The 27,652-nt window shown below is 29.0% G+C and overlaps 1 protein-coding gene across 1 annotated transcript in view; it reads left to right on the top strand.

Annotated features, from left to right (window-relative positions):
• Nucleotides 1–27,652, top strand: part of LOTGIDRAFT_236387 (hypothetical protein) — a gene marked incomplete at its 5' end in the record, with an annotated part of 51,734 nt that overhangs the window by 8,663 nt on the left and 15,419 nt on the right. Inside the window, 45 exons of the mRNA XM_009067208.1 lie at nucleotides 968–1,152; nucleotides 1,632–1,719; nucleotides 1,907–1,994; nucleotides 2,247–2,354; nucleotides 2,569–2,714; nucleotides 3,114–3,192; nucleotides 3,508–3,596; nucleotides 8,466–8,591; nucleotides 9,054–9,104; nucleotides 9,312–9,392; nucleotides 9,820–9,878; nucleotides 10,077–10,206; nucleotides 10,664–10,786; nucleotides 11,031–11,138; nucleotides 11,386–11,424; nucleotides 12,058–12,174; nucleotides 12,469–12,543; nucleotides 12,860–12,992; nucleotides 13,576–13,793; nucleotides 14,057–14,186; nucleotides 14,627–14,720; nucleotides 14,890–14,944; nucleotides 15,153–15,262; nucleotides 15,666–15,753; nucleotides 15,995–16,102; nucleotides 16,363–16,499; nucleotides 16,811–16,878; nucleotides 17,255–17,310; nucleotides 17,636–17,797; nucleotides 18,266–18,504; nucleotides 18,769–18,847; nucleotides 19,030–19,217; nucleotides 19,392–19,505; nucleotides 20,168–20,246; nucleotides 20,569–20,652; nucleotides 20,919–21,026; nucleotides 21,482–21,550; nucleotides 21,792–21,921; nucleotides 22,310–22,448; nucleotides 22,772–22,924; nucleotides 24,203–24,359; nucleotides 24,801–24,898; nucleotides 25,057–25,153; nucleotides 25,523–25,606; nucleotides 26,041–26,241. Of these exons, the coding sequence (XP_009065456.1) occupies nucleotides 968–1,152; nucleotides 1,632–1,719; nucleotides 1,907–1,994; nucleotides 2,247–2,354; nucleotides 2,569–2,714; nucleotides 3,114–3,192; nucleotides 3,508–3,596; nucleotides 8,466–8,591; nucleotides 9,054–9,104; nucleotides 9,312–9,392; nucleotides 9,820–9,878; nucleotides 10,077–10,206; nucleotides 10,664–10,786; nucleotides 11,031–11,138; nucleotides 11,386–11,424; nucleotides 12,058–12,174; nucleotides 12,469–12,543; nucleotides 12,860–12,992; nucleotides 13,576–13,793; nucleotides 14,057–14,186; nucleotides 14,627–14,720; nucleotides 14,890–14,944; nucleotides 15,153–15,262; nucleotides 15,666–15,753; nucleotides 15,995–16,102; nucleotides 16,363–16,499; nucleotides 16,811–16,878; nucleotides 17,255–17,310; nucleotides 17,636–17,797; nucleotides 18,266–18,504; nucleotides 18,769–18,847; nucleotides 19,030–19,217; nucleotides 19,392–19,505; nucleotides 20,168–20,246; nucleotides 20,569–20,652; nucleotides 20,919–21,026; nucleotides 21,482–21,550; nucleotides 21,792–21,921; nucleotides 22,310–22,448; nucleotides 22,772–22,924; nucleotides 24,203–24,359; nucleotides 24,801–24,898; nucleotides 25,057–25,153; nucleotides 25,523–25,606; nucleotides 26,041–26,241 (5,070 nt within the window). The remainder of the gene's footprint in view (nucleotides 1–967; nucleotides 1,153–1,631; nucleotides 1,720–1,906; nucleotides 1,995–2,246; nucleotides 2,355–2,568; nucleotides 2,715–3,113; nucleotides 3,193–3,507; nucleotides 3,597–8,465; nucleotides 8,592–9,053; nucleotides 9,105–9,311; nucleotides 9,393–9,819; nucleotides 9,879–10,076; nucleotides 10,207–10,663; nucleotides 10,787–11,030; nucleotides 11,139–11,385; nucleotides 11,425–12,057; nucleotides 12,175–12,468; nucleotides 12,544–12,859; nucleotides 12,993–13,575; nucleotides 13,794–14,056; nucleotides 14,187–14,626; nucleotides 14,721–14,889; nucleotides 14,945–15,152; nucleotides 15,263–15,665; nucleotides 15,754–15,994; nucleotides 16,103–16,362; nucleotides 16,500–16,810; nucleotides 16,879–17,254; nucleotides 17,311–17,635; nucleotides 17,798–18,265; nucleotides 18,505–18,768; nucleotides 18,848–19,029; nucleotides 19,218–19,391; nucleotides 19,506–20,167; nucleotides 20,247–20,568; nucleotides 20,653–20,918; nucleotides 21,027–21,481; nucleotides 21,551–21,791; nucleotides 21,922–22,309; nucleotides 22,449–22,771; nucleotides 22,925–24,202; nucleotides 24,360–24,800; nucleotides 24,899–25,056; nucleotides 25,154–25,522; nucleotides 25,607–26,040; nucleotides 26,242–27,652) is intronic.

The raw sequence follows: 27,652 nt of genomic DNA, 5'->3' as shown, positions 1-27,652 counted from the left end.
CACAATTACCTCATTATTTTGGCCAGTTTGTGTTAATAGGTCAATTGTTTCAGCTTTATAGTTCCAAAAAAGGAACGGGTTTTGAAATTTCCATATTTTCAATTTTCTATTTTGACCTTTATTGACTCTTGTTGACCTATATCTTTTGACCTGTATGATGTAGAAGCTTTAAATTTGGGATACTACATAACATTCAGAATATCAATTAACCTATGCAAAAGAAATTGAGGTGGGCCGGGTTAAATTACTCATTATTGACAATTTTGACAAGGGACTTAACTCGCAACGTATACATTTGTTCAAAATGGAACTTTGCATACAATTACTTCATCCGTTGAGCCACGTTGTCTTAGAAGTTCGATTGTTTCAGCTTTATAGTTCAAAAAAAGGAACAGGTTTTGAAAATTCAAAATTTTCAATTTTTGACCTTGACCTTTTTTGACCCTGATTTTTGTAGGATCAAAGGTCATTCAAATTGGTTATCTATTTATACTTTTATATTTGCTGTCCTATCTCAACTTCCGGTTTTATAGCCGTATATATTTAAAAATTTTGATGACTTGTATCTCGTAACCTTGACCTTTGTTGACCCTCTCCCTTTCAATGTTAAATGTCATTGACCTTGGCTATCTTCTGATACTTTCATTTGTGAGGTCTGTCTACTTCCGTTATAACAATCTTCCAAAGAATTCTTCTCAACTTTAGACTGCTCTTGCGCGTGATGTAATTATCGTAGAAGGTTGATTTTTTCAGAGTCTTTTGCAATTTGCTACATTTGCAAAGTCCCACTCTGTGCCACGTGTGGCTCTAGTTCATCTTGAATCTTCTTTTCCAAAGATTCCAGTTCTGTTTTAAACTATGAGAGAATTTAAATGTTGAAATTGCTTTTAAAATGTGTATATTGGAGTCAAAAGGACAGTGTGGAACTCTTTCTTTCAAAAAGTACCAATTGATTAATGTATTTAAGGTTGAATTACGGTCAGATAATGCTAAACATTGTCAGTTTCGTATCATGCCAAGATATAAAGTTAAATCAGAAGGTGATGTGGTACAAGTGGATGATCAAATAGTATTAGAAAGTTTTAAATCTGCTGGACAATTTTTACATGTTAGTAGAGCACCTTTACCAAAAACATCTGTTTATTCACAAAGGTTAGTTGTTTCTTATTTACTTCTGGAATTTATTCAGAAAAGTCCTTTTATGCACAATGCATATATATCTGAATACAAATCTAATGGCTATGATCTTTTCTGGATTTTCTTAAGTGAACACTCCTTTTCCATTTATAGAAAACCAAGGTCAGTGAGTGATACAGATACTTGCTCATTTGCCTTGGGGATCTAGGTCTTTATTTATAAAAAGGTTGAGATTCAGGATTCCAAATTCTTCCATGCCTGTAACGAACATCATAAGGGCTGAACAAGAAAAGCTTATAGTTAACAGGAAACCCTGTGTGCTTTGCCTGTGGATGGAAAAGCAAAAGAGGAGAAAAAACATGCATCAAATTAACGCAGTTGCAGATTATGTTCACTAAAATGACTTGAAGTAAGTTTAATATGAAATACATGTCATTGAGGATGATGTAAACCTAATTTGAAATCTATTTAATGAAATATTCTATATATTGTAGTTTTGAGATGAACCTATCTGTATTACAATCAGGTTTTACTGTATATAGAAAATATAAACCTGAACCTGATGATAAATCTAAAGTGAAAGTAAGTACCATCTTGGATCATCTTTGGATACTTATTGACATCAATGTTCTCTCATTCCATACCCTTGTCAGGCTCAACAGATATAAAAAGATTCAGATTAGTGATAGGGGTTGAAAGCCTCCGCTAGGTCCTTGGCATCAGTCTTATAACAACTGTAACAAAAATTTTGTAACATTATCTTATTTAGGTCAGTGATATTCTCAGATTTTATCATAAAGAAATGGAGGCTTATTTAGTAGCAGAAGGATTATTTGATGATGAAATAGTAGAAGATGGTAAGACTTTTAACATATGATTCTTCTGCTAATGATGTTCAAAATATTAAAATCTTGCTCAAGAGGCTTAGCTCTTAAAAGATATCAGCCAATGCCTTAAGCGTAATATGAGAATTAGCTGGTATGACATATCTTTCATAATGTTCAGAAATTGCCATGTTTGACATAATTTCTGATCAGAAAACAAGAGAGGCCAACAGTGACTTTTCTTTTGGGCTTATGAAAATAAATCTCTCTTTTATCCAATTCCAGTTCATCTTCGAGTGAGACAAGCCGACCAAAGTAATCCTAAAACATTGTTTCCTAGTAGTTCAGCTGTAACATATTGGCAGATAGAATTACAAGAAGGTTCTGTAGCAGGTCAGTTATAGTTTCTAGGTTATTTGTCTGAAAATTATTCTGTAAGATATGTTATGACTGTCAGGAAACAAGAATTTTAGAAGACTTTGTGACACTAAAAGAGTAAAGTCTACATCCAAGAATGTGTATTGGTAAGAAATGGTTATGACAACCTTCATCTTCCCTGTCCAAGTTTATTTAGTTTATTAGAGATTTACTGGTAACCTAATTCCAGGTGGAATATTGAAATGGGAACAACAGTGTAAAATAATTCACATGTGTACACGAAAGTATTTAACAGTAGATGAATCAGGCAAGGTCACTATGACAACAGATCATCTAGATCCACGAACTGTTTTTAGACTACACGCTGTCATTAGGGTAAATATTTTCTCTAATTACTTTATTACTTATTGATTTTTGTCTGTTAATTAAAAATCTAATATTAATTGGTATCTGGTGGGATTAGTTACAATTGTTCTTTTTTGTTGTGTCAGCTTATTAGAGACATGATAAAGAATCTTGTCATGCATTCATGAAATCTCTGTTATGTTGGTTATCTATACACATCAGAAACTTTTTTTTAAAACAAATAACTTGTTTCAGAATAGATACTGATGTCTTCATTACAACCAAATAATCTATTTGATATTTTTAATTGTGCCTAGAAGTGCAACAAAAAAATTGCTTGACTATATATACCCAAGATACATATATATATATCTATATTATGACACATATTAATGATATTACATGACATGGTTTGTATTTATTATATAGGATAATGATGATATATCATTTGAAAGTTATTGTCGTATAGAACATGTTGTATCAGGACATTGGCTTCATGCTTTCTCTAGTAAGTACCCAGGAATATTACATAAGCTAACCTATCAATAGATCTAGGTCAGACATTGACGTACCCTAACCTGGTAATGTTAAACTTAAAAACCAAGATCAAAGACTTTATTAAATTTGAAACAAGTAGCCTACTGTTGCAAGTATTGCTTCCAGAACACTGGATGCCACTCTGCAAATGGGGTTATCAGAGTCCAATGATTTTTATCAGTTAGAATGTATATGTCTTTACTAGTTATATGTCTCCTCTCCTCCCCCATGTATTTCAAATAACATATAGATGACATTATTTTGCATGTTTGATTAATTTTTTTAGTTGACCATAAATCATCTCAAGCAGCTAGTGGTGATGATAAAAATGATTCTATGTCTGGTTTAAAATATAGTACAGCTCAACTTAAAAAGGTAAACTTTGATTTCAATACAATGGTATCTTCTTGATCAGTGAATTATTTAAGTTTTTTATCTTGTTTTGTAGGAATATAATTATCCATATTTACTTTAATGGCTAATAAATTGCCTTGTCTAAAATATTTTTTAAATCAAAGCATTTTATTAACTTGATGAAAATAATGAGAATTGTCTATCATTATTCAATCTGCTCCTACATAATTTGTTTGAATTGAAAGTCTTTTGGGGAAACTTGTACTGCATGATTCATTTATCACTTATGATTGTATGATTTATGATTATTATTTATAAATTATGCTAGTTAATGTAAAGTTCATTGGAATTATCAAATTGACTAGAGATTTATTGCTAATGTTATGTTTCCATACACACACAAAAAATATACCAGAAATCCATTTTTGTGAACTCTGGTCATATTAGACGTAAGTATTGTATGATAAAACCCAGGGGAAGGCATGCCAGTCTAATTTCTCCTGTAGATATAAATATTTGATAGTATGGTTTCTTTATATCATTATATTAGTCTTTCATATTTCTCATTGTAAGAAATCAGACACGGACAACAGACAAAGAATCTATATTTACTTATTGAGAATTTCTTTTGTTTTGCTCTCTTAACTTTGTGTAACGACAGAGTCAGTTGTTTGGAATTTCAAGTATCTTTGTACTTATAGATGTAATAATATTGATAAGAGTTAAACGTTTTTGATGGCGTATTCATTGCTTTTTTGGCGAAATTTTTAAAATATATTTGGAAAAAAGGGCTCAGTTTTTAATGAAAGGATATCAAAATTCAACTAACTTTCTTTTCTTAAATCTATTCAGTCAGCAAACAGTGCTCAGTCTAAACATGCTTTGATTTCTTTTTTCGTTTAAATCAGTATGCCAAATTCTAAATATGATTATTTGATATTTAAGGGTAAAAGAACAAATAATAAATCTGTAGGTATTTTACGAGGTTGATATGTGGTATTTTCTCATCATTTAAAATTTGATTCTGCCTATTAGATCTGAACTACACAAAATACCTCATTTACAAATGATTATTTCTATTTTAATAGATGTTCTACTCTAGGCTTTGAAATGCTATAATTCTTTTATGGTTCAAACACCCTAAAGTTTTCAACTGCCGAAATCTGTTTTGATCTTTTACTTTCTTTCTTTACAATTATTTCTAAGTATTATGAAATATTTTGCACAAGATATGATTTTAGAAGTGACTTCCACACTGTTCCTTGGTTTACCTTTCAAAATCATCAATCTGTAGTGCTGTTTGTACATCCTGATACATAAACACTCATTTGATTTATAGTGATGTTTGTATACCCTGATACATAAACACTCATTTGATTTATAGTGATGTTTGTATACCCTGATACATAAACACTCATTTGATTTATAGTGATATAATTATATCCTGATACATAAACACTCATTTGATTTATAGTGATGTTTGTACATCCTGATACATAAACACTCATTTGATTTATAGTGATGTTTGTACAACCTGATACATAAACACTCATTTGATTTATAGTGATGTTTGTACAACCTTATACATAAACACTCATTTGATTTATAGTAATGTTTGTACAACCTTATACATAAACACTCATTTGATTTATAGTAATGTTTGTACAACCTGATACATAAACACTCATTTGATTTATAGTAATGTTTGTACAACCTGATACATAAACACTCATTTGATTTATAGTAATGTTTGTACAACCTGATACATAAACACTCATTTGATTTATAGTAATGTTTGTACAACCTGATACATAAACACTCATTTGATTTATAGTAATGTTTGTACAACCTTATACATAAACACTCATTTGATTTATAGTAATGTTTGTACAACCTGATACATAAACACTCATTTGATTTATAGTAATGTTTGTACAACCTGATACATAAACACTCATTTGATTTATAGTAATGTTTGTACAACCTGATACATAAACACTCATTTGATTTATAGTAATGTTTGTACAACCTGATACATAAACACTCATTTGATTTATAGTGATGTTTGTATACTCAGATACATAAACACTCAGTTAATTTATAGTGCTGTTTGTATCCTCAGATACATAAACACTTAGTTCATTATAGTGCTGTTTGTATACTCAGATACATAAATGATTAGTCAATTTATGATGATGCTAATATAATATGATACATAAACACTCAGTTAATTTTAAAATATTTTTATTCATTTCAGTATCAACAAATTATTAGATTGATTTCAATATCCAAAAGGCATTTAATAATTGTTGAGATAAAAGAAAAACCTTGTCATTTGAATGATATCAATATCAAAAAATTATTTGATTCATTCCAATCAAAACATCTTTTGATTCATTTCAATATCAAAATATCTATATTCATTTTAATATCAAAAAAACATATTATTCATTTCAATATCAAAAAAACATATTGATTCCAATATCAAAATACAAATTCATTCCAATATCAAAAAATCATATTCATTCATTTCAATATCAAAAACTCTTTGTATTCATTTCAATATCAACAAATCATATTCATTTCAATATCAAAAAACTCATTTTATTCAGTATAAAAGATCATTTAATTCGTTCAATAATTCATTTGATAGGAACAAAATTATTTCAATATTTTTTATTTGATTGTTTTCAATATTGAAATATCATTTTATTCATTTCAATATCAAAGAATCATTTTATTTCAATTTCATTAACAATAAATATTTATTTAAATATCAAAAAATTGTTTGATTTGATTTTGATGTATAATTTATTTGTTGTGGGAATTTCCACCTTAAAAAAGGTTCGAACAGCCAGCACTGCAAAACAAAACCTAAAATCCATAGCAACATATTGGCAATACTGATTGCATCTTTTAAGTTTAGTAAGAATATGAGTATTAAAAGAGGAAGTATTCAATAATGAAAAGAAACAATATAATTGAATAATAGTTGAATAATAAGAATTGTAATGTTGAAGCTAGTATTGATGCATGTTTTGTGCATGTTAATGACACTGTTTATATTGTTTTTTGCATGCTGCTATTGTTAGGCTAACAGGACTGTGAGAGTAAGCAACTTGGTTGACATATTTTTATAGCATTGATGTTGTACTCTGAATGTTTTTTATTTTTTCTTTGACTGATCCATTCTGTAATGGTGTATAGGATGAAAATTTATTCTGAATAAAAATGAATTCTCCACCGTCTCCAACTTGATATTGTTACATGAAATCCTTTTAGAGTTGAGATGAAAAAAACTTGTAATTGAGCACTAATTGGAAATGAATGTTATTGTGTAGTGTTATTTATTTCTAGCTTTGTGTCATGTTTAATATATGATTATTTTTGTACTTATTTGTTCTAATTATTATTAATTGATTCTTTATTGATTTTGTTGGTAGAAAAATCTATGACAAACTATTTGGGCCATCGCTTTTATTGTTCTTCTATTGTTTTGAGAAAAATCAGCATAAGCACTTAAAACATTTTAAGTTAAAGGGACAGGTTCGCCATGTATTTGACTAATTGTACCTTAGTCTTAAAACAGAAATTCTTAATCATTAATAGTGTTCACAGCTTACCGTCAAAATATCCATGTGTGTCCAGAATTATCCGTGTTAGAAAGTTTAAAAGGTGACTCGTTTTTTCACGAGACTCTGCATTACAATTTCATGACTTGACGTCATGGTCTAGTCAGGATTTTTGAAGCACAACCATTAGCTCTTATATATATCTATGTAATACATACATAACAATTATTCTTGAACAGGTGACAGAATAGACATGATTTCCTTAAATCCAAAATTGATGTACCTTAAGATTGGAATATGACATTTCTTGTCACAAATATGCAAACCTATTTGACATTGGCGTAGAAGTCTGGGATTCTTTGAGTGTGTGATATATATTTTCGGATTTTTGAAATACTGAAACTTCAACAAATCAGCTGCCTTTTTCAGAGTCTTCGAAAGAAAGTCTGTAAACAATAAGCAATATTGTTTACAGTCTATCGAGGGCTATGATTTGCTGTATTCTCTAATGTAAATCAGTTAAAATCGGTGCATTTACAAACTTCAGTCATACAAGAAAGGTTGCTATTTCAGTCAAGGAATGAATTTCATAATAGCTTGACATTGTGAATATGCCTGTGTCTAAGTTCTTAATTTTAAATTTAAAAAAAAATAGGAACACATCTTTAAAAGTAGGCCTATATATTGTTTAGTTACTATGATAATATTGTCTATTATCAACTATTATCTACCATTAGCAACCACTTAGTAGTCTATTGGTCACAACACTTCTAAACACTTAGAAATACTATAGGTCATGATTGAAAATAATTCATATTGATTATAAAATTATGATTTGTCTTATTGAAAATGAACTATTTTAAGTAACATATCACCTAGCTGTATTTTATATTATAATTATGAATATTCTGAACTTATTACCTGGATTCCGAACGTGAAAGAAAATCCTGTGATCAGTCCCATTAATTGAGAAATCAGTTTTTTAAGTCCAATAATGAACACTAGCTAGGTATACCACTGTCCTGGCAATATTTTCTTTCTTGCACACTGCATGAATTTGCCTATTTTCATTAGCCCATTCAGCTGCAGAAAACGCTGTTTCCTTTCCAAACACATTGAAAAAAAACCAATAATTTTGTACATGTTTTAATTCACTAATAGCTTTAAGTTTCAAGAACAACATTTTTCTTTGCATGCTAATTGTATGTTTTTTTTCTTAACATGTATCTAATGGGAATCGGAGGGATATTGTCTGCGTTACCAGCTGATAGAGCTTTTACTTGGTACAAATATAATTGAACTTTGACAATAATTTCAGATTGGTGCTATTAAAGAAAAGCAATATGATGATGCGTTTACTGTACAGGCTGTTGATGGTGAACTGTGTCAGATATTTAATTATATGGCTGGTATGGTACCTTGTATACAGAAACTTGTTACTGATGTAAGAACACTTTATTCATTTTTTGATCATAATACATATATTAATTTAAAAATTACCCCAATATCTCATCAACTGTTTCAGTGATTTCAAAATTTATTAATGGTTCGGCTTGATGTTAACAAAATTTATATAAAAATATAGATATTTGTATAATGAATAGAAGTTATACATATACTGTATATTTGCTTGTATAATGCTCATTATTTTAACTGGTACATCTTGGATTGAGCCACCCTCTAATGATCAACGAGTTCGCCTTATATTCATAAATTGAAGCATTTTGTTTCATTTCACTGATATGTTTGTGAAAATTTTGGAAACATCACTTGTGGTTCTTCCTGATTTCATAACTTGTTTGTGATGTTTGTCACAAAATTTGGAAATGATCTCTTCTACTTACAAACATTTTGTTTCTATAGAAGTCCTTGTTTATTCATGTATGAATGAATATTCTCTTTACAGAAAAAGAATAATATGGTATTGAATGCCAAATCAACTCATGAAATTATCACTGTAAGTATATCTTTTGATTAGTCATAAAAAACATCAATTTATCATAGTTTTTATGGAAATGAATTTTTTCTAAGAAAACCTATGATACAATATTTGTAAAGAAATTTTGATGTTAATTCTGATTTGATTGTAATTAGATTCAATAACCATTTCTTATTGAAACATGCATTAAACCTATGATTTCATGATATATATGTTATATTGTAGGCATTAAAAGAAATGGCAGAATTTATGATAGAGAACAGTGTACCAAGTAAAAATAGACAAAAGTTAATGAGAAATTTAAGGGTAAGCATAGTTGAATTTGTAACTGGAGAGAAAAGCATAGACAACAGAGGTTTGATCATGGACTGTATGTTTTGGATCCTGACAAACTAATTTTCATAACTAGTGTACTGAAGTGCAAAAATTTCAACCAGTGATGGTAGGGAACAAGTTGTTAAGCCAAGGACACATTGGACTTTTGCAGATATTTTTCTACATTATTTTACAGAAACTAGAACCTAACCCACGATTTCATCAATATTTCTTAGATTTTATAAGCCTTGCTCCTCAGCCCACTTCTTGACCACTAAAATTTTACTTGAAATGATCTAATTATTACTAAAAGGAAAATGACATCCCCTGAAGGCAAAGAAGTATTTCTGCTGTATTGGAAAGTCCATGCCAGACCATGAAGTTTATTTTTATTAACATTGTTATTTATTTATTGTAGATTGTAGATTTATTAGCTAATTTATTACAAATACCATGTCGTGGTTCTCCTGATCAAATGTAAGTTCTTGTATTATTATACCAGTGCTTTCTTTAAGATTCGTCTCAATACACCTTACTACAAGTTTCTTAACAATTTATGAAATAAAATCAGTTCGATGGTTTGTTTTTGTCATTTTTATATTTTTGTATCAAACATTACTTTCTGCCCTATTATATAAACTTTTGGATGACAATGATATATATTTTGAATTTCAGGCATCTAACAAAGATATTCGTAGAAGCATATTCAGTATTATATTCTTATTTAATGGGTAACAGTAGAAAGAATGAACTGTATATTGCTAAATATATAGACTTTTTCCTGACACAGTTTGAATATAAGGAGGTAATTACAGTATTTACTTTAAGATTGCAAGTGCTGTTATTGAAATACCAATATGATCACATCCAATTGGACAGTTTTCTTCAATTATTTCCAAACTGCAAGAGAGAAAATATCAATATACACACTCATATACTAATTTACTACTGGACAAATAAAAAATAAAAATTAATATAATAATATAAATGTCTTTGTTTCTGAAGACTTTTGTCTTTCTGAATGTCAAGATGTTCTGAAGATCATATTCTTTCTGAGTTCGATGATTCCCTGAAAACCAGGAGCATTCCAAGTCTTATGATTCTCTGAAGATCATAATATTTCTGCTTGTCATGATTCTTTAAAGATCATGATCTTTCTGATTAACATGATCTTTCTGATAATCATGATATTCTGATTATCATGATTGATTTTCTGGAAACCATGATTTTTCTGATTAACATGATCTTTGTATTAATTGTAGGGTAAAATTGGTTTAAATGCAGCCCATATGGTAATGGAATTGATACGGGATAATAGAAAAATAGTTGATAGAATAACACATGATCATATTAATCAATTTGTTGAAAGATTACATAGAGAAAAGGTATTATATTCACTTTAATTTATCATAATATTAGTCACAAATTCATATTTTAACCTACAATGTGTAGTTTATTTTAATAGATATTTTTCAAATACCCTTGATTAGGACAATGAAATTAGCTGTTGTGCCGAACAAACTTTAGGCTTCTGATCACACTCTGGCCTTTTCATCAGAAGTTTTGCGCAGAGTACATCAGGCCATTTATCTCTAGTCGTATTAAACTAGAATAACATTTGTGTTTCAGAATTATCGGTATTTAGATTTATTAAGTGTGTTATGTGTTTGTGATGGTGTTTCTATTGCTGATAATCAGAAATATATAACAGAGGCTTGGTTGATGAAAGGAAATAAGGTAATTTAAAAATCTTATACTTACTGTGAAATCAAAATAACTAAGCAATATTTTCCCATAAAAATCATAGCATGGAGATATAGCAAAAAGACCCTTAAACTTTTCAATGGTACTGGGTTGCAACTTTTTGAGTATGATATATGCAAAAAAAATTGCCCCATTGCACATATATTTATGTATTTTGAATGAGTAGTTGTGAGTTAGAAATCCAAAAATCATATTGGAGAAATAACTTTGACTCTTTCAGAGTTTAGATCATGTTAATATGTCAGCAGTTGGTTTTGTGGTATGTTGTCTGAATTGTAGTCTGCTTGTAATAATACCATATATACCATTAAAATCATCCTCATTTTGATTTTCGGCACATGTTTGAAGTTAACACAAAGTTTAAACTCAAAACACAGGTTTAAAACTGCAGTGTAACACTCTGAAATGTGCTTACTAATATAATTCTGCTGTATATACAGAATGTGTACCGTTTGTAATGTACCACATGTTCTTTGTTGACAAACCATCAATCTTTTAAAAGCATGCTTTTGTAACTTTTATTAAATGTGGGATTTTGAGTACTTTATTGGAGATAATGTCTCTGTAATAGCTGATACTTCAATACTTAAATGGTCTCTCTAAAACTACTTATTAACTAGGCTTCAATATATAGATAAAACTTATTATATTCAATATTGTAACAAATATACATACATAGCCATATATAGCGATAAGTTTTTTCTCTTGGAAGTGACAAATTGATAGCTATTGAGGGATGTAAGCGAATTGATCACAATACAAACAAATCAAACCAACAACTTTTCTAAGTATATGTTCAGAAAGAGGAAGAATATATTATAAATAAATATGCAATTTGTCTGCAATAAAAAAAAAAAATATTGTGCTAATTTATGTGTTATATTTATTACAGAATTGTGTTTATTTAACTGATCTCGGTGAGAAAATTGGTAAAGAACCAGGAACTGTTTATGTATCAACTAATAATGGTAGATTATGGAAAGAATTACATCAATTTGCCATTAAATCAGTAAGTTTATAATATTACTACATATACAGTTGGACGGACATGTATTTGTAAATCAGGGGAAAGAGTTTTTGAAGTAAAATTAATGGTGATATAAGCTATATAGCTGGAGTTATATTACGTATTTTTGAACAAATTATTCATGATTACAGTTTTACTGAAGGGTAAGAAATGGTGTGCGATATATTCACAATTATACAGTATATATCTTGGTACTATAACTTTTCTTGAACTAACATCAAAGAGTATCAACACTTGATTCAGCTGCTTTAGAACTTTTATTGTCTTGTATTTTAGCATACAGAAGCTGAGTCGAATGAAACCTATCTATTTTTAGAACATCAGTTAGAATTATTTAGAATGTTGTGTCATGTAAGTATACAGTATGTTATAGTATGATTTAAAAGGAACAAAGTCTATATTGTTTGAATTGCTAGAGAACAAACCTCAGATATTGATTATGAAAAGTGAGCTCCATTTAGAGTACCACATGTATATCCCTTAATAATTGGTGCTCAAACTAAAGTTTAACATATTAGATTTAATTTGATTCTACTCATTCCCTGTGCAATCTACGATACATGCATTGAAAAAGCAATTTCAAACGCATTTTTCATCTGATTGTTATGAACATTTGCTTATGCCAGTAAGGACAAGAGTTGAATAGGTTTGTTTATATTAAATATAGGGACAGAATGAGTTTTCTATCAGTGTTATAACTAAAGAATTAGATTATTTAACATGGAATGAAGCGTTTACCTGTCTATCTGACAACAGACTACCTGATAGACTACGTGCTAAATATTGTGATCTCATTACCAGTAAGTTGTACATTATATTTAATACTCTTTTCTTTTGGCTTCATAATATTTTGTTTGAATTCTTACTGGTGTGGGACATAAGCACGATCATAACTCCGGTTATTGAAATATCTGTTTAATTGAAGTAAAAATTGTATGATATCAGCTCCATTATAAAAGTAATCATTATGAGCTATATTTATATAGCTATCATTGTATAATTTGAGCTTTATTTATATAGTGATCATTGTATAATTTGAGCTTTATTTACAAAGGGATAATTCTATACATTTCAGCTCTATTTACAAAGGGATAATTCTATACATTTCAGCTCTATTTACAAAGGGATAATTCTATACATTTCAGCTCTATCTATAAAGCAATTATTGTATAATTTCAGCTCGCTCTATAAAGCAATTATTGTATAATTTCAGCTCTATCTATACAGCGATTATTGTATAATTTCAGCTCTATCTATAAAGCAATTATTGTATAATTTCAGCTCTATCTATACAGCGATTATTGTATAATTTCAGCTCTATCTATACAGCGATTATTGTATAATTTCAGCTCTATCTATAAAGCAATTATTGTATAATTTCAGCTCTATTTGTTGATATTGGTAGTAATATATCTGTAATTGATAGAGTAAAGCTATCATATAATTATGATCTGATATCTAAAGCTGAAGCTCAGGTTGATATGAGTTCATCACCAACATATCAATATTTCCCACAAATTAGAGATTGGATCACCAAATTTCTAGCTTCAAATGGGGATATGACTGCTTCAGAGATTGGTAATAATATGTTCGTTAAACAGGTAGGCATCAGTTTTTGTCCAAATTGACAGAAACCCCTAAAAGGTTACTGATGCAAATGTGAGTTTTAGCTGATGAGTATTGCTTCATATTATTCATTTTCCAACAAATACCAAAATTGATATACATGTAGTCATTTAAATTTTTTTTTGACTGACTGATAGAACTGAATCACACCTTATATCAATATTTAACTCTAACCAAAAAACATAGCCTCTTTAGAAGGTTTTTCTACATTTTGTATAATTTTTGGATCTGATTCTAGGTGCTTAGATTAGTATATTATTTAGTGGTGTATGGTTTTTACTATCAAACAGAAGATATCAGAGAATTACTAGCACCTTTAATGAGTTTATTAGATGGTAGAAATGATAAACCATATCCCAATGTTTCTGGTAGGTCTTAGTTGTTGTCCTTTGTCTTTGAGTTTCAGCAAGTAATGTGTGAAAGGATGTAGAGTCCTCAGTACTGAGCTCCCCTCTCTAGTTGGTTCCTAGATGTATCCTATCTTCTGACTATCCGCCTTAAGTATGCTTGGTTCTCTGACTTCCTAATTCCCAGAAGGTTCCATGACAGCACCTTTCTAGTGTTGCTATTTGCTGGCTTTCTCAGGGTGTACCAATTCATCCAATTCTTCTGGGCTGGATATCATTGTTAACAGTTGGTTGGCATGGTACGCTGCCACGGGTTGCTGATAATGGTGTTTGGCCAATTGAAATTGAGAATTCCTCTCAAGCAGGAAATAAGAGTGATGCAAATACACATACAAAGTCTACAGATTTTTTAACAGAAGAGGTTCAGGAACTCTATTTTCTAATAACTTTGAATTTTTCAGGTACTAAAAATAGTGAGGTATTGAAATATTTTAATCAAGTTGCTCGTTATCAGAAATCTCCTGAAACCAAGGCTATTGTTGATGCTAAATTACAGTAAGTAAAATTATTTTTTCATTAAATGACAAAACTCGCATAAAATTCACAAATCATTAATAGAAAAAAATGCAAAGTCTGGTGTCTGTAAAGGCTTTAGTACTCCGTTTTTTATAGACAACTAATGAAAAACTACAAATGAAATAATTAGTGGATGTTTATTTTTCAGAGCTTTAGAAGTGATGGATCTATTCTTTAATTTTATTTTTAACCTACGAATGGAAGTAAGTTCAAATTTATAAGAACCAATTATAGAAATTAACAAAGAGTGTGTTAAGAAGGAGTTTTCTTGCTTTTATTTTTGGGGAAGACTTTGATTGAAGCAGAAATAAAGTTGAACTTGATTGGTTGTCTCATTCATGAATATTTTAGATTAGGTAAAATAATCTGTATTTGCTATGTAGAACTGAAATAACTATGTTTATTTTACAGAGGTTAATGTTATCATTTAAAACAACCAATGATCAAGCCAGTAAACCTAATATGACTCCAGAACTTGGTGTTTTACTCTTCGAAACATTTGAGTTAGAAACTCATTCTGGGTAGGAACTCATTGGCTTTTATATTTCTGTGTAAAGAAAGTGGATATTTTGGTTTATACCTCTGAAGAAATTGTTCTGTGGTAATCTAAGGTGTAGTGTGATTGGAGAGTTCTGAACAGAATACATCTGTTCCAATTCTGCCCCCAAACCAGTATGAAAGCGGAAATTTCTCATTCAAAATGTTCCCATCTATTTCCTTCTCTGCCATTTTGAATTCTGTCTTCACCTACTATTTTTTCGATACACATGGGACACGTTCTGAACTCTGTTCCAACTAGTTTTATTCAACTTTCTGTTGATTCCATAAATCCCAAACGTGCGAAACTCAAAGAGAGAGCGGCCCCTAGCAAAATTTGGTAATATACTTTTAGATTTGGATAAGTATTGCTGTTATTTTTTTCAGTGGTGCAAAATCAGCGTGTAAAGTATTACAAAATATATTTGAAGAAACCGAATTCTTTAAAAATTATGAAATTACAGAAATCCTCTTGGTAAATATCATTATTATGCTATGACATTTCAAACCTAGCTAGCAGAGGTTCTATCTTTACGAAGGTCAAGATAGTATTAGTAGTGCTTTCATTCTGAGAGGGTGACATATTAAATGTCTTGTCATTTGGATGGGACAAGATACAGTGTAATTGATAAGTCCCTCAACAGTTAAATTGAAGAAGAGAAATCTTATACAGAAGTATTTCCAAATTTTATAATTGCATACTATATTCTTTGCAGGATTTATCTCATTATGATTATGATGAGATGTTATGTAAATCAATGCATATATTAAACAGATATTACTCATTTCATCAAAATCTCTTTAATAAAGCCATACAAGCTCAGGTAAGAGAATTTTTCCTGTTTTGCTCATTTTTATTATGTATCTGATTCAATTGTATATGTTCCATTCTTAGAGTGACCAGTCTGAGGCTACACATGTTAGGAATTTTCTTCTATTGCTAGCTTTCAATATTTTTGATTTATTTACATAGAGATTTTATGCTAAGAATTTTATTTTCTCCTAATTAAATTTTGTTTTCTCTTAAGCAAGGATTATAAACTGATGAAAGTTTTTTTATGTAATTATTATAATTATAATACAGGTATTAATAACTGATAACTCAGTGAATATCATGTCCAGATTAAGTCAAATTTTACCAGTATTACGACGTCTAGCTACCGCCAAGTTAAATGATGACCAGGTTTTACAACTAGCAGATATCCTTGATGAACTTATTTTGTAAGTTTTACAAGTGGCAATTTATCTTTTTCAAACAAAACCATGTTGAATTCGAAAAATGTTATCATATTATTCACCAACAGACCATTTTTGAAATTCTAATATCTTTAATTATATTTCATTTAACTCTTCTTTAAACAAAAACAATGTTCTCCATTTTGAAAATATCAGATGATGAATAATATTTCTGAATTGAAATACATCTTTATTTTTGTGAAATGCCCTTGAAATAATTTTGCTTTTTACAGTATGTGCTTGAAATTATTTTGATTTTTTTAAAAATGTGCTTGAAATAAATTTTGATCTTACAGAATGTGCCAGTTAGAAGGTGAAGCAGATGAACGCCATTTTATGAACCAGAAAATTCTGTACAATCATGGTAAGTTAGGGTGCGCTCTATTGGTGAGGAAGTTTAATAAAGCAATTTGTAGCAGGATTAAGAATGCTCTCCACATGTCGAAAAAAATGTAGGTGTAGACAGAAATCAAAATGGTTGAGAAAGGAATAGAAGGGTAGATTTTGTATACTCCAATTAGATAATGAAATGAAATTAATGAAGTTTTACGTCCTACTTTTCTGCACCATGTGGGCTAATGAAAATTGGAAGTTTGAATTAGAACAGGGGGAACATGTTTAGAACTAACCAACCCAGTGCTTCCATCATGAACAACTTATTGATAATGGATTGTAAATATATCAGTTTTAAATGATTATCTGTCTTCAACAAAATGTAATAAATTTATCTTATTATATAGGTGTATTGGAAGATGCTCTAACAATCTTGTCTCAAGCCATTGATATCAAATTATTGGTAAGTCTTAGCCATTTCTGTTACTCAAAAACATTAGGAGGCAATCAATTCTACCCTGAATATTTATATTAGTAGTATATATAAAAATAATAATTAAAAAAAAAAAATTGAAATCACAGCTAGTGACAATTGAACTACTTTTTGGATTAAGAGGAATTTGTCCTTAATGGTTGTCTTAGATAGAAAAAGTCTAGTTATTCATGCTGGCATGGACTAAAGTTATGCCTAATTATTGAAAAATGATTAATTTTCTTTGTCCAAATTTTTATTGAGAATTATTCCTATATTCAGCATTAACAGTATTGTATTTTACCTTTTTCCCTAGGATCAATATGGTGGATTGAAAAAGATTTTCCAGAAAACATTTGTATTATTACAATCTATGGCCCAAAATAATAAGATAGTTCAAGGTCGATTATTCGATAGATTAGAATTGTTATTATATAAAGAAGGGGCCCCATCACAGTTAGCTGATTTATTAACAGAGGTAAGTAAAAAAAATATTAAGAAGTGAGTTGTGCTGATTCACTTGACATATTCAGATAAATCCATATCATGATCGGAAGCAGAGGTAAAAGTAAAATGGAAAATTTCTGTTTTAAAATAAATGGAAACACCTAAAATGATTGTACAATGTTTTACAAATTTTGATACATCTGTGTAGCCTACTGTTAAATTCCATATTTTCAAAGTAAGAATGAACATGAATTTTGTTATCATTATTGGATGCAATTTAAATTCCATATATAATACCAAATATGATGATCTTCTATGTGGTGTTGATTGTTGGCAGCCAGATATTTTTGCTTTGTCATGTTTACAATTAAAACCAATTTTGCATCAAATTATTAAAATATAAATCTTTTTTTTATTATTTGAATATTCATTCTTTGTTTTCTCAAATCCATTAGCTTGTTGATTTATTGAATCCAGTTGAAATTTTTATCTTTTCTAGATCTTCACTGGTAACTCCACCACCTGTATGAAAATACAAAGTCATCATGTAATGAAGATAGTAACTTTAATAGCTAAACATAAATCTAAAGTGCCACAGTTTTTAAATTTATTAAATGCTGTAGTGAAAGTGGAAGAACTAGATCTACCATTAAAAAGAAATCAGAGTTTTGTGATGACGTATTTTATGCAGTATAGGTCTGAAATAGCTTATATTATAGATCAACCAGAAGATGAAAGGTATGTTTGTTGTTATTATGGCCTTTATTTTTGGACGTGATGTGTTTGGAATTCATGATCTACCAAAATGCATTGGTTTCTGGCCTTTTCTGTAATTAAAAGTATAGGCTACTGAATTCACACAATAGGCTAAACACCTTTATTATCTCTTTAAAATGATACTAGGATATGTAATGTTCTTCAAAAAACACTGGCACTATTCTGAACAGTGAAAATTTCAAAGAAAATTAACAACAATGAATACATGTTATATTTTATTTACAGAGAGAAAATATTAACATCAGATTCTGATGAATTAAATTATTTGATATCTATGGTTGATTTATTAGCTACATGTGCTGGGGTTAGTTTTACCTTTTATTCCAAAAGAGACAACGCTTTTTTTTTTAACTTTCAAACCAGCGATAATTTTGGACACATGTGGGTTTGAAGGCTCATTTCTGCGACTCAAATATGAAGTAAGCTTATGTAAATACCTTATTATTTATGTGGAATCTCTGATTTTGGAATGATTGTACATTTCAGGGTGAAAACCAATTTATTGAATCAATTTGTCAAACCATATTTAAAATAGGTGATTTATTAAAAGTTTTAAATCATCCATCTGTACATGATAATTTAAAGAAACCATTTTTAAGATTTTTACTCTGGGTATATATGAATACAGCTAGTGGTATGATTGAAAGTGGTGCTGGAGACTTGCCACATGATAAGTAAGTGTGACGATTTCTCTTATAAAATTTGGTTTTTATGACTTAGTAAGGCTAGGTGAAATAAGCATAAGAATGCATGTTTGCCATAGAATGGTTATTGATAAAGAAATATAAGATCTTTGCAATTGGTAAGTTGACATCACAGTTATTGTGCAAAAAACTTTTTTTTTTCAGAAATATGTGGGACTTCCTGAAGAGTACAAGTGAGAAGTTAAAAAAGGTCAAATTGTTTGTTGAGAACAATAAGGAAGAAACAAAACAGCTATTAAAACGACCTCCTTCAAAAAGGTTTGTTCAAGTCTGACTATTTAGCCTCTTGACGCTTAAATACATTTTCAATTTCAGAATTTCATTTTCTGTTTATTTATCACTGAATTTCCAAAACATATTTTCACTTTCTGTTATGAATTATTTACATGTCTAGATTTTGTGATGTTGTTTATTTTGCTTTATATTTTTTTATTTTTATCTATTTTTCTTTCATTGCCTTTATGTACACAGTTCTTCACAGAAAAATAATAAAACGTAAGTTATTTGCACTTTCTTGCACTTCTTTTTTTCATTGAAAACAAGATTTAATGTTTAATTTTTTTATTTCATTCAGGATAATAAATTTGAGAGAATCTCCTGCCCCTTTTCCCCAAAGCCTAATACATAGCCACATCTCTCATCATAAATATAGTTACTGTGTAATTATTAGAAACAAGGTTTTTGCCCTTGTTCCTGAACGTAGAAAACACTATATCCTTTTTGGTTTTCAACTGAATTTTTTTAAATGTGTGAAAATTGGTATTATGAATTTAGTACATGATAATAAGACTGCATTTGCAAGTTAACAATGATTAGACTTAAAAGATTGGGAATATTGCAGCTCCTATAGGTTTCTCACAATGTAAATCAATTTAAAACATTCTATAATATGTTGACATTTTGATATCTATATTTGACAGTGATAAGAGTACTCTAGAAAAAGAGAATATGAGAGGAACATTACATTATATATTTGATGGTGTCATGCAATTTCTACAGGTAAATTTCAATTTGAAACTTTTGAAAAGAATCATTGTTTGATTGAAAAACAATTTTTCCTTGTCTTTATCTAATTTGCATTTAGTAAAATCCACTTGTTCGATCTCGTCAGTTTTGCAAAAGCTGTCGAAGGGCCTTTGCAATAGCTACATAATAAAAGGCTTAGTTTAAGCAGAATTGCAAGAACCACAGAGGCCCGAATGAAAATTGGAATTGTGCAAATCAATGCTCTATCAGTGTCCAAGATTTATAAATAATAACTGTTTCTGTTGATATATTTGTGTTTGTTGTTGTTTATGCCTTATGTTTATTGTTGTTACAGATATTTTGTAGAAGCTACTATCAACCAGATTCTATGTTTCCTAATGAGAAAAAAGAGTTATCACAATTAGCCTTGGATTATGAGGTAAGTTCTTGCAAGGGCAAGTTCATTAGAATAGATTTTGTTGACTGGAAGTGCATGTCTTGTGATTCTTGTATCTAAAAACATCTTGAAAAATATGTGATTTAAAATTCTCACTGCTATAGAGACAACCATTCAATATTCATTGAATTGTAGAATATCTCTGACAAGATTTTTTTATAATCACATTAACAGTCCATCCCATGAACATTGCTCTTATGTATATTGACAATGTAGAAATGAAAAACCTTTTTTTGTGAAAATTTTAGGCATTTTTAGAAGTCATTGCACCATTAGTATGTGATGAAACTCAACTCAAAAATCTTCTTGGTGCCATGACTGGATTAATCACAGCAACTAATGCCATTTCAAAATCTGTAAGTACCATCTTCCTGTTATTGATTTTCCTTTACTGTATGACAGGAACATTGATTTGTCTTTTTTTGCCAGCAGGGCATCTCAAAGTCTGTTTATCAATATCCCCTGTTGGACATCAAGTAAAAGTAAATCAGTGAATTGTAGAATATGTCAAGAAAAATAATTAGAATCAACAAACCAAGTACTAACTATCTGAACCGTAAAACATAATCCCAAAATACAAAATAACATATTGTAGCAGTTAATGAACTTTTCACATAAGGAAGTTTATCAATCCTAAATGAGTAAGTATTTCTATTATGAATGTGGTATCAGGTGTACCCTGCCTGGTACCACGTCTATAGCATTGATGATAATTGATCATAAACAAATATTGATAGGAATTCACTTGATTAGCCCTTGAATACTTGTTTATTTTGACAGTAAATAATTGTTTATTTGTTTTTATTGACAGAAAATGGAGGAATTTCACAATACATATGGTCATTTAAGTGGCAGTGATATTCATAGTGATAGCAGAAAGGTAAGGTCTTGACCACAGGTTGTCTTCAGCTGTCCAGTTGTCTGAATGACTACACTAGCTTGTGAATACAATAGAGCATTACCAGCAACCGCTGGTTTTCAAAAGAAAAATTTTATTAAAGATTGGTAGAATATATAAATATTAAAAAACACTATTTGATTTGGTTCATCACATGTTGATCCTTATATTATATCTTACAAGTGTTATATTTATTTGATGATGTAATTGTATAATTTTGTAGAAGTATGAAGAGTATTATGCAGCAGAAGAAGAAATTAATGTTAATTTAAATGTATTTGTTGTTAATATGGAACTATCTTATGGTGGTGTAAATACAGTAGAAAATCAAATAGGCTATCCTTCTGATCAAGGTAAATTTTTTGTTTAGAAAATAACACATCCTAAGGTGATATTATGTTTAAAACCATTATGTTGTATCATATCATAACCATAGGGTAATAAAAAACTAAAACTATCCCAAATGAATTTTTGACCCCACAAGTTAAGTTATCACACGCTAAAGTGAATTTAAATAAAAGCTTAAAAACAGTTCTGGTAATTTTTATTGAGATTATATTCATTGAAATTTGTAAAATTCACTAAAATAACATGGGATAAATCAGATAAACCAACAATCAACCAACAGAATAAGTTCCTGTGTTTTTGTAATATAAAGCATGGGTACTGACATGACAAGGGTTTTAGGTGTCACAATTTCCAACCAGCTGTAGTTTATATTTTTACTGTTTATCCTCTTAGAATACAGTGAAAAGGGTGAAGATGAAGATTTACCATTAGGTCAAGAATTTCAGAATCATTTAAAATGTTTTGTGGATTCTCACACTAAAGACCCTACTAAAAGATATAGATTGGCAGAAAAATTAGTACGACAACTTTTGTAAGTAATTGTTTTCTTACTTTGTACCATCTGCTTTATGACAGTTCCCCTGACCTGCAGAGGCTGACAGAGGAAATAGGGTAGACATAAGATATCATATGCCAAATGAAACCCTGAACCTCTAGGTTAGCAAGCAGGTGATTTCACTCACCAAGTATCCTCAGCCTTAAGGGACAGCAACTAATTTAATGATTCCAAGTTACATAAAAGAAAAGAATTAAATCTTTTGTTTGGTTGTTTTTTTGAGGTTATTTTGGAATACAGAAACTCTCCGTCATTGCATTGTTTCTGAAAATTGTTATATAATTTCTAATAATTTACAGGATTTCAAGTAACCTAACAAACCTGTCAGAGAAAGAAAGACTAGATCAAACTCAACTAGATATCAAATGTTTAAAATTATTACGTGGTTTAATTCATAATGAAATAGTGAAACTACCGTTCGACTGGGAGGCTGATATACAATCACATAAAAAGTAAGTTACAAACTGAAATGATAATCAAAATTATTATTGTTCATTTTTTTGTGTGTGATGTTTGCTTAATTTCATTCCTTAGTATATATGTTGATTTTGTTTTGTAGTATATTCATTTGCTGTTACTTTTATCATAGACGTGTTTATTAATAATTTCATTTTTGTTAAAAGTTTGTTAACATCATTTCATGTGCACATGTATCTTTATGCAACTAAAGTAGATTTAAAATCATCTGCTGGCATTGTTGTTTCAGATCAGTAGAAATTAATTCAAAAGTGTTTGTACCCTTTACAAAAAAATTACTTCGGGCTTTTAAAAACATAATTTAGTGCCTTGTAAACATAGACAACAGCATACACTTGTAAGCTTTTTTCTAAAACTACGGAGTCCCTAAGGCGCAATTTTCAATACTTTTAAAAATATTTTGTTATTTTGTTTAAATGAATTAGTTATTTCGAAATAGCAAAATAATTAATTCGTTAAAACAAAATATTTTATTAAAGTACGGAAAATTGCACCTTAGGGGCTCCGTATAAAACATTCTCTTGTACAGCTTTTTTCTAAAACATACGCTTGTACAGCTTTTTTCTAAAACATACACTAGTAAATCTATATTGATAAAAGCTATGTGTTAATAGTGTATCTGTTTTGCTATTACTAGTAAAGTGGAATTTAGGTCAACTAACAATCTTAAAGTGAGAGTATGCATTTATTTTTTTTTAAGGATTTATATTATAGTGTTAAAGCAGAGTTTGAAATACTCCCCTTTTAAACAGCTTTGATTGTCTTGATTTTAAATGAATTGTAAAGAGGTTTTATTACATCACTAATCGCAAAGGGCCTTATGTGATGAAACATAATTTGTGATTAGTGATATTATTAATCACTAATTTTAGTGGAATTGCTGCAACCACAGAATATTGAAATGGTGCAAATTGATCCTATTTAGAAAAGCTCTTTACTGTATGTTAAGCTATATTTGCATGTGAATGTAATTTCTGTTAACTTGGTTGTTGAACTATTTACCTAATCCTAATTAACAAAATGTTTTTTTTTGGAATGTAAAAAATCAAAATTATTGTGAAAGCAACCTCTTGAACATAATTTCTGACAGAAACCACAATAACACAAGTTGGGGCATCAGAGAGAAAAATTATAAAAAAGTTCATGAGTAAATTTATATGTGGAATATTCTAGTTGTGCACCTGATCAGTGAGTTTGCTCTTAGCAATGTATACTGTTATATAACTAAAGTAATTCTTTAATTTGATTTTTAGATTACTAAAGACTATAGAATCAGTTCAAACAGCTATCAATTCCTATGGTGTAGTAGATAGTTTATGTAATCATTTATCAAGACCAGTTGATGATATTGTTCGAGAATTACTAGCCTTTATGTGTGCTTTATTATTTAGTGGTAATGAAGATGTTCAGGTTTGTACACTAGTATTTGTCTATGTAGTATTTCATACTTGATTTGACTTCCGTAATAAGTATTTAGAATATTAAAGAGGAATTGTCTGCAATCATATGATTCATATTACCTTTCAAAATGTTAGTTTGTACCTATATCAACAGGTCTAGAAAATCATATAACTATCAAGTAGCATCTGTTTATTTTCTTCGCAATTCCATCTTATGAACATTGACCTCGGTCAGAAAAATAAGTCTCTTTTTGAGGAAAAAATTACAAATGTCAATAATATTATATAAATATCATGCATTGAAGGCAACTCTTGGATAATGTTCTTATGTAAAGTGCATAGATATTCTCTCATAAACTTGAGTCCAAAACTAGAGGTGATGGTGGCAGTGTTCTACTTCTATTAACAAGTATGAATATTCATGTAAATATATGATATTTTTATTTTTTAGACCAGTTTATATGAATATTTTACTGGAACCAGAGAAGAAACATTCTTTTTTGCCATTAAAGACAGGATGCAGCTTTCAGCAGTAGCTACAAGAGAAAAGTAAGTTTTGAAATTTTACACTCTGTGTGCATAAAGATACCTTTAGAAATTTACCTCATTGCACAATGCCAGTCTTCGATAACCAATGAAAAATATAAAAGTAAGAGTACTTTTCCTTACATGTACCAACAATTTACTAATCCATTATCTTATTTTAGACGATTATTACATGCTCAACATCAAGCTAAGGTAGATGACCTGATAGCTCAAACTCGAGCTCTTCAGAAAGCTATGAAAGAAGGTCAGACTACTAATGTAAGTACATGTCTGTCTCAATTTTGAGTGCTGTACTATGATTTAGTAGTGATTTTTTGTTGTTTTTGTATTTTTTACCTAGAAACCTATTGTAAATCAGTGGAATTTACCGGTATGTATATCCATAGACAGTAGGCTATAGACTACATTCTAGCCTCGAGGTTGGAGGTGTTTCAATGAGCAATTTCAGCTTCAATTTTCTGTCGATATTAGCAAATACATTTGATAACCTTTTTTCATTGAATACAGTATGTAACCATTCCTAAAAAAGCTTTCCTTATAATGATTATTGTTATTTTTTTGTTGGTTAAATTTCCTGAAATCTACCCAGCTATCTTAGAGCTATATCCTATTTTTTTAATTTTGTAGACTGCCTTTCTGACAAGTCAGTTAGGTTCTATGTTATCTGTTGCTAAATCTAGAACTAGTTTAAGAGGATCTGGCAATTATAGGGTATGTGTTTTTTGGTTGTTTTTATTTTAGTTTATCCATATTTTCCTTTTACTTAGTGCGCTAGTGCTTGTTCTCCAAAGGATTTTTTTTTACATTTTATCAGGAAAATTATGTGCTTGATTCCAATTTATGGTTCAATGTCTGATTCGAGAAGAATTTCATTAAGGAATGACCTACACATTTTTCAGTATATCGATTTGTAAACAGAAAAAACCTGTGAACAACACTGTATAAATCTATGTAGCAGAAAGAAAAAACATTCTCATCTGCCACTTATAGTTTAAATTGTTTTCTAAAAACCTGAGAGATACCATAAATGAATAAGATTTTTTAAGCGTCTGATACTTTGAAAATGGCTTCTGATCTCATCACTAAGTCAGCTTATTTTGCAACATTCATCTTCCTTCTTTTATCAAATTTCTTACTGTTTTCAGAAATCCAAATTGGCAAATGGTAAATCCTCATTAAATGGATGTAAAATATCTTTGAAAAAAAGTACTGTACAATTACCTAATGGGTTTAAACAAAAAAATGGTTCTGTGATAATGAATAATAACAAAAATAACAAAGTATTAGCTAAGAACAAGGCATCTGTGGTACCTACTACTGATGAAGATGTAGATATTAAGATAGATGTAAGTTACCTTCAATTAAATCAATCATAAGTAGTATAATTATTTGTATTGTATATAATGTAGCAACACAATGTGGATTACTAAATTACACATATTCAGCAATTAAAAAATAATAAGATGAAGAAGAAATAGCTTAGTTAACTAATTATTTTGTATTTATGTATATTATTTAGCAATTAGATGAAGAAGAAATAGCTTAGTTAACTAATTATTTTGTATTTATGTATATTATTTAGCAATTAGATGAAGAAGAAATAGCTGAGTTAACTAATTATTTTGTATTTATGTATATTATTTAGCAATTAGATGAAGAAGAAATAGCTTAGTTAACTAATTATTTTGTATTTATGTATATTATTTAGCAATTAGATGAGGAAGAAATAGCTTAGTTAACTAATTATTTTGTATTTATGTATATTATTTAGCAATTATATGAAGAAGAAATAGCTGAGTTAACTAATTATTTTGTATTTATGTATATTATTTAGCAATTAGATGAAGAAGAAATAGCTTAGTTAACTAATTATTTTGTATTTATGTATATTATTTAGCAATTAGATGAAGAAGAAATAGCTGAGTTAACTAATTATTTTGTATTTATGTATATTATTTAGCAATTAGATGAAGAAGAAATAGCTTAGTTAACTAATTATTTTGTATTTATGTATATTATTTAGCAATTAGATGAAGAAGAAATAGCTGAGTTAACTAATTATTTTGTATTTATGTATATTATTTAGCAATTAGATGAAGAAGAAATAGCTTAGTTAACTAATTATTTTGTATTTATGTATATTATTTAGCAATTAGATGAAGAAGAAATAGCTGAGTTAACTAATTATTTTGTATTTATGTATATTATTTAGCAATTAGATGAAGAAGAAATAGCTTAGTTAACTAATTATTTTGTATTTATGTATATTATTTAGCAATTAGATGAAGAAGAAATAGCTGAGTTAACTAATTATTTTGTATTTATGTATATTATTTAGCAATTAGATGAAGAAGAAATAGCTTAGTTAACTAATTATTTTGTATTTATGTATATGCAATTAGATAAAGAAGGGTTAACTAATTATTTTGTATTTATGTATATTATTTAGCAATTAGATGAAGAAGAAATAGCTTAGTTAACTAATTATTTTGTATTTATGTATATTATTTAGCAATTAGATGAAGAAGAAATAGCTGAGTTAACTAATTATTTTGTATTTATGTATATTATTTAGCAATTAGATGAAGAAGAAATAGCTTAGTTAACTAATTATTTTGTATTTATGTATATTATTTAGCAATTAGATGAAGAAGAAATAGCTTAGTTAACTAATTATTTTGTATTTATGTATATTATTTAGCAATTATATGAAGAAGAAATAGCTGAGTTAACTAATTATTTTGTATTTATGTATAT

This window comes from Lottia gigantea (genome assembly GCF_000327385.1).
Source record: "Lottia gigantea unplaced genomic scaffold LOTGIsca_80, whole genome shotgun sequence".
NCBI classification, from domain to species: Eukaryota; Metazoa; Mollusca; class Gastropoda; family Lottiidae; genus Lottia; species Lottia gigantea.
Note: the sequence above shows the minus strand (reverse complement) of the source record. Positions and strands in the feature narration are given on the sequence as shown.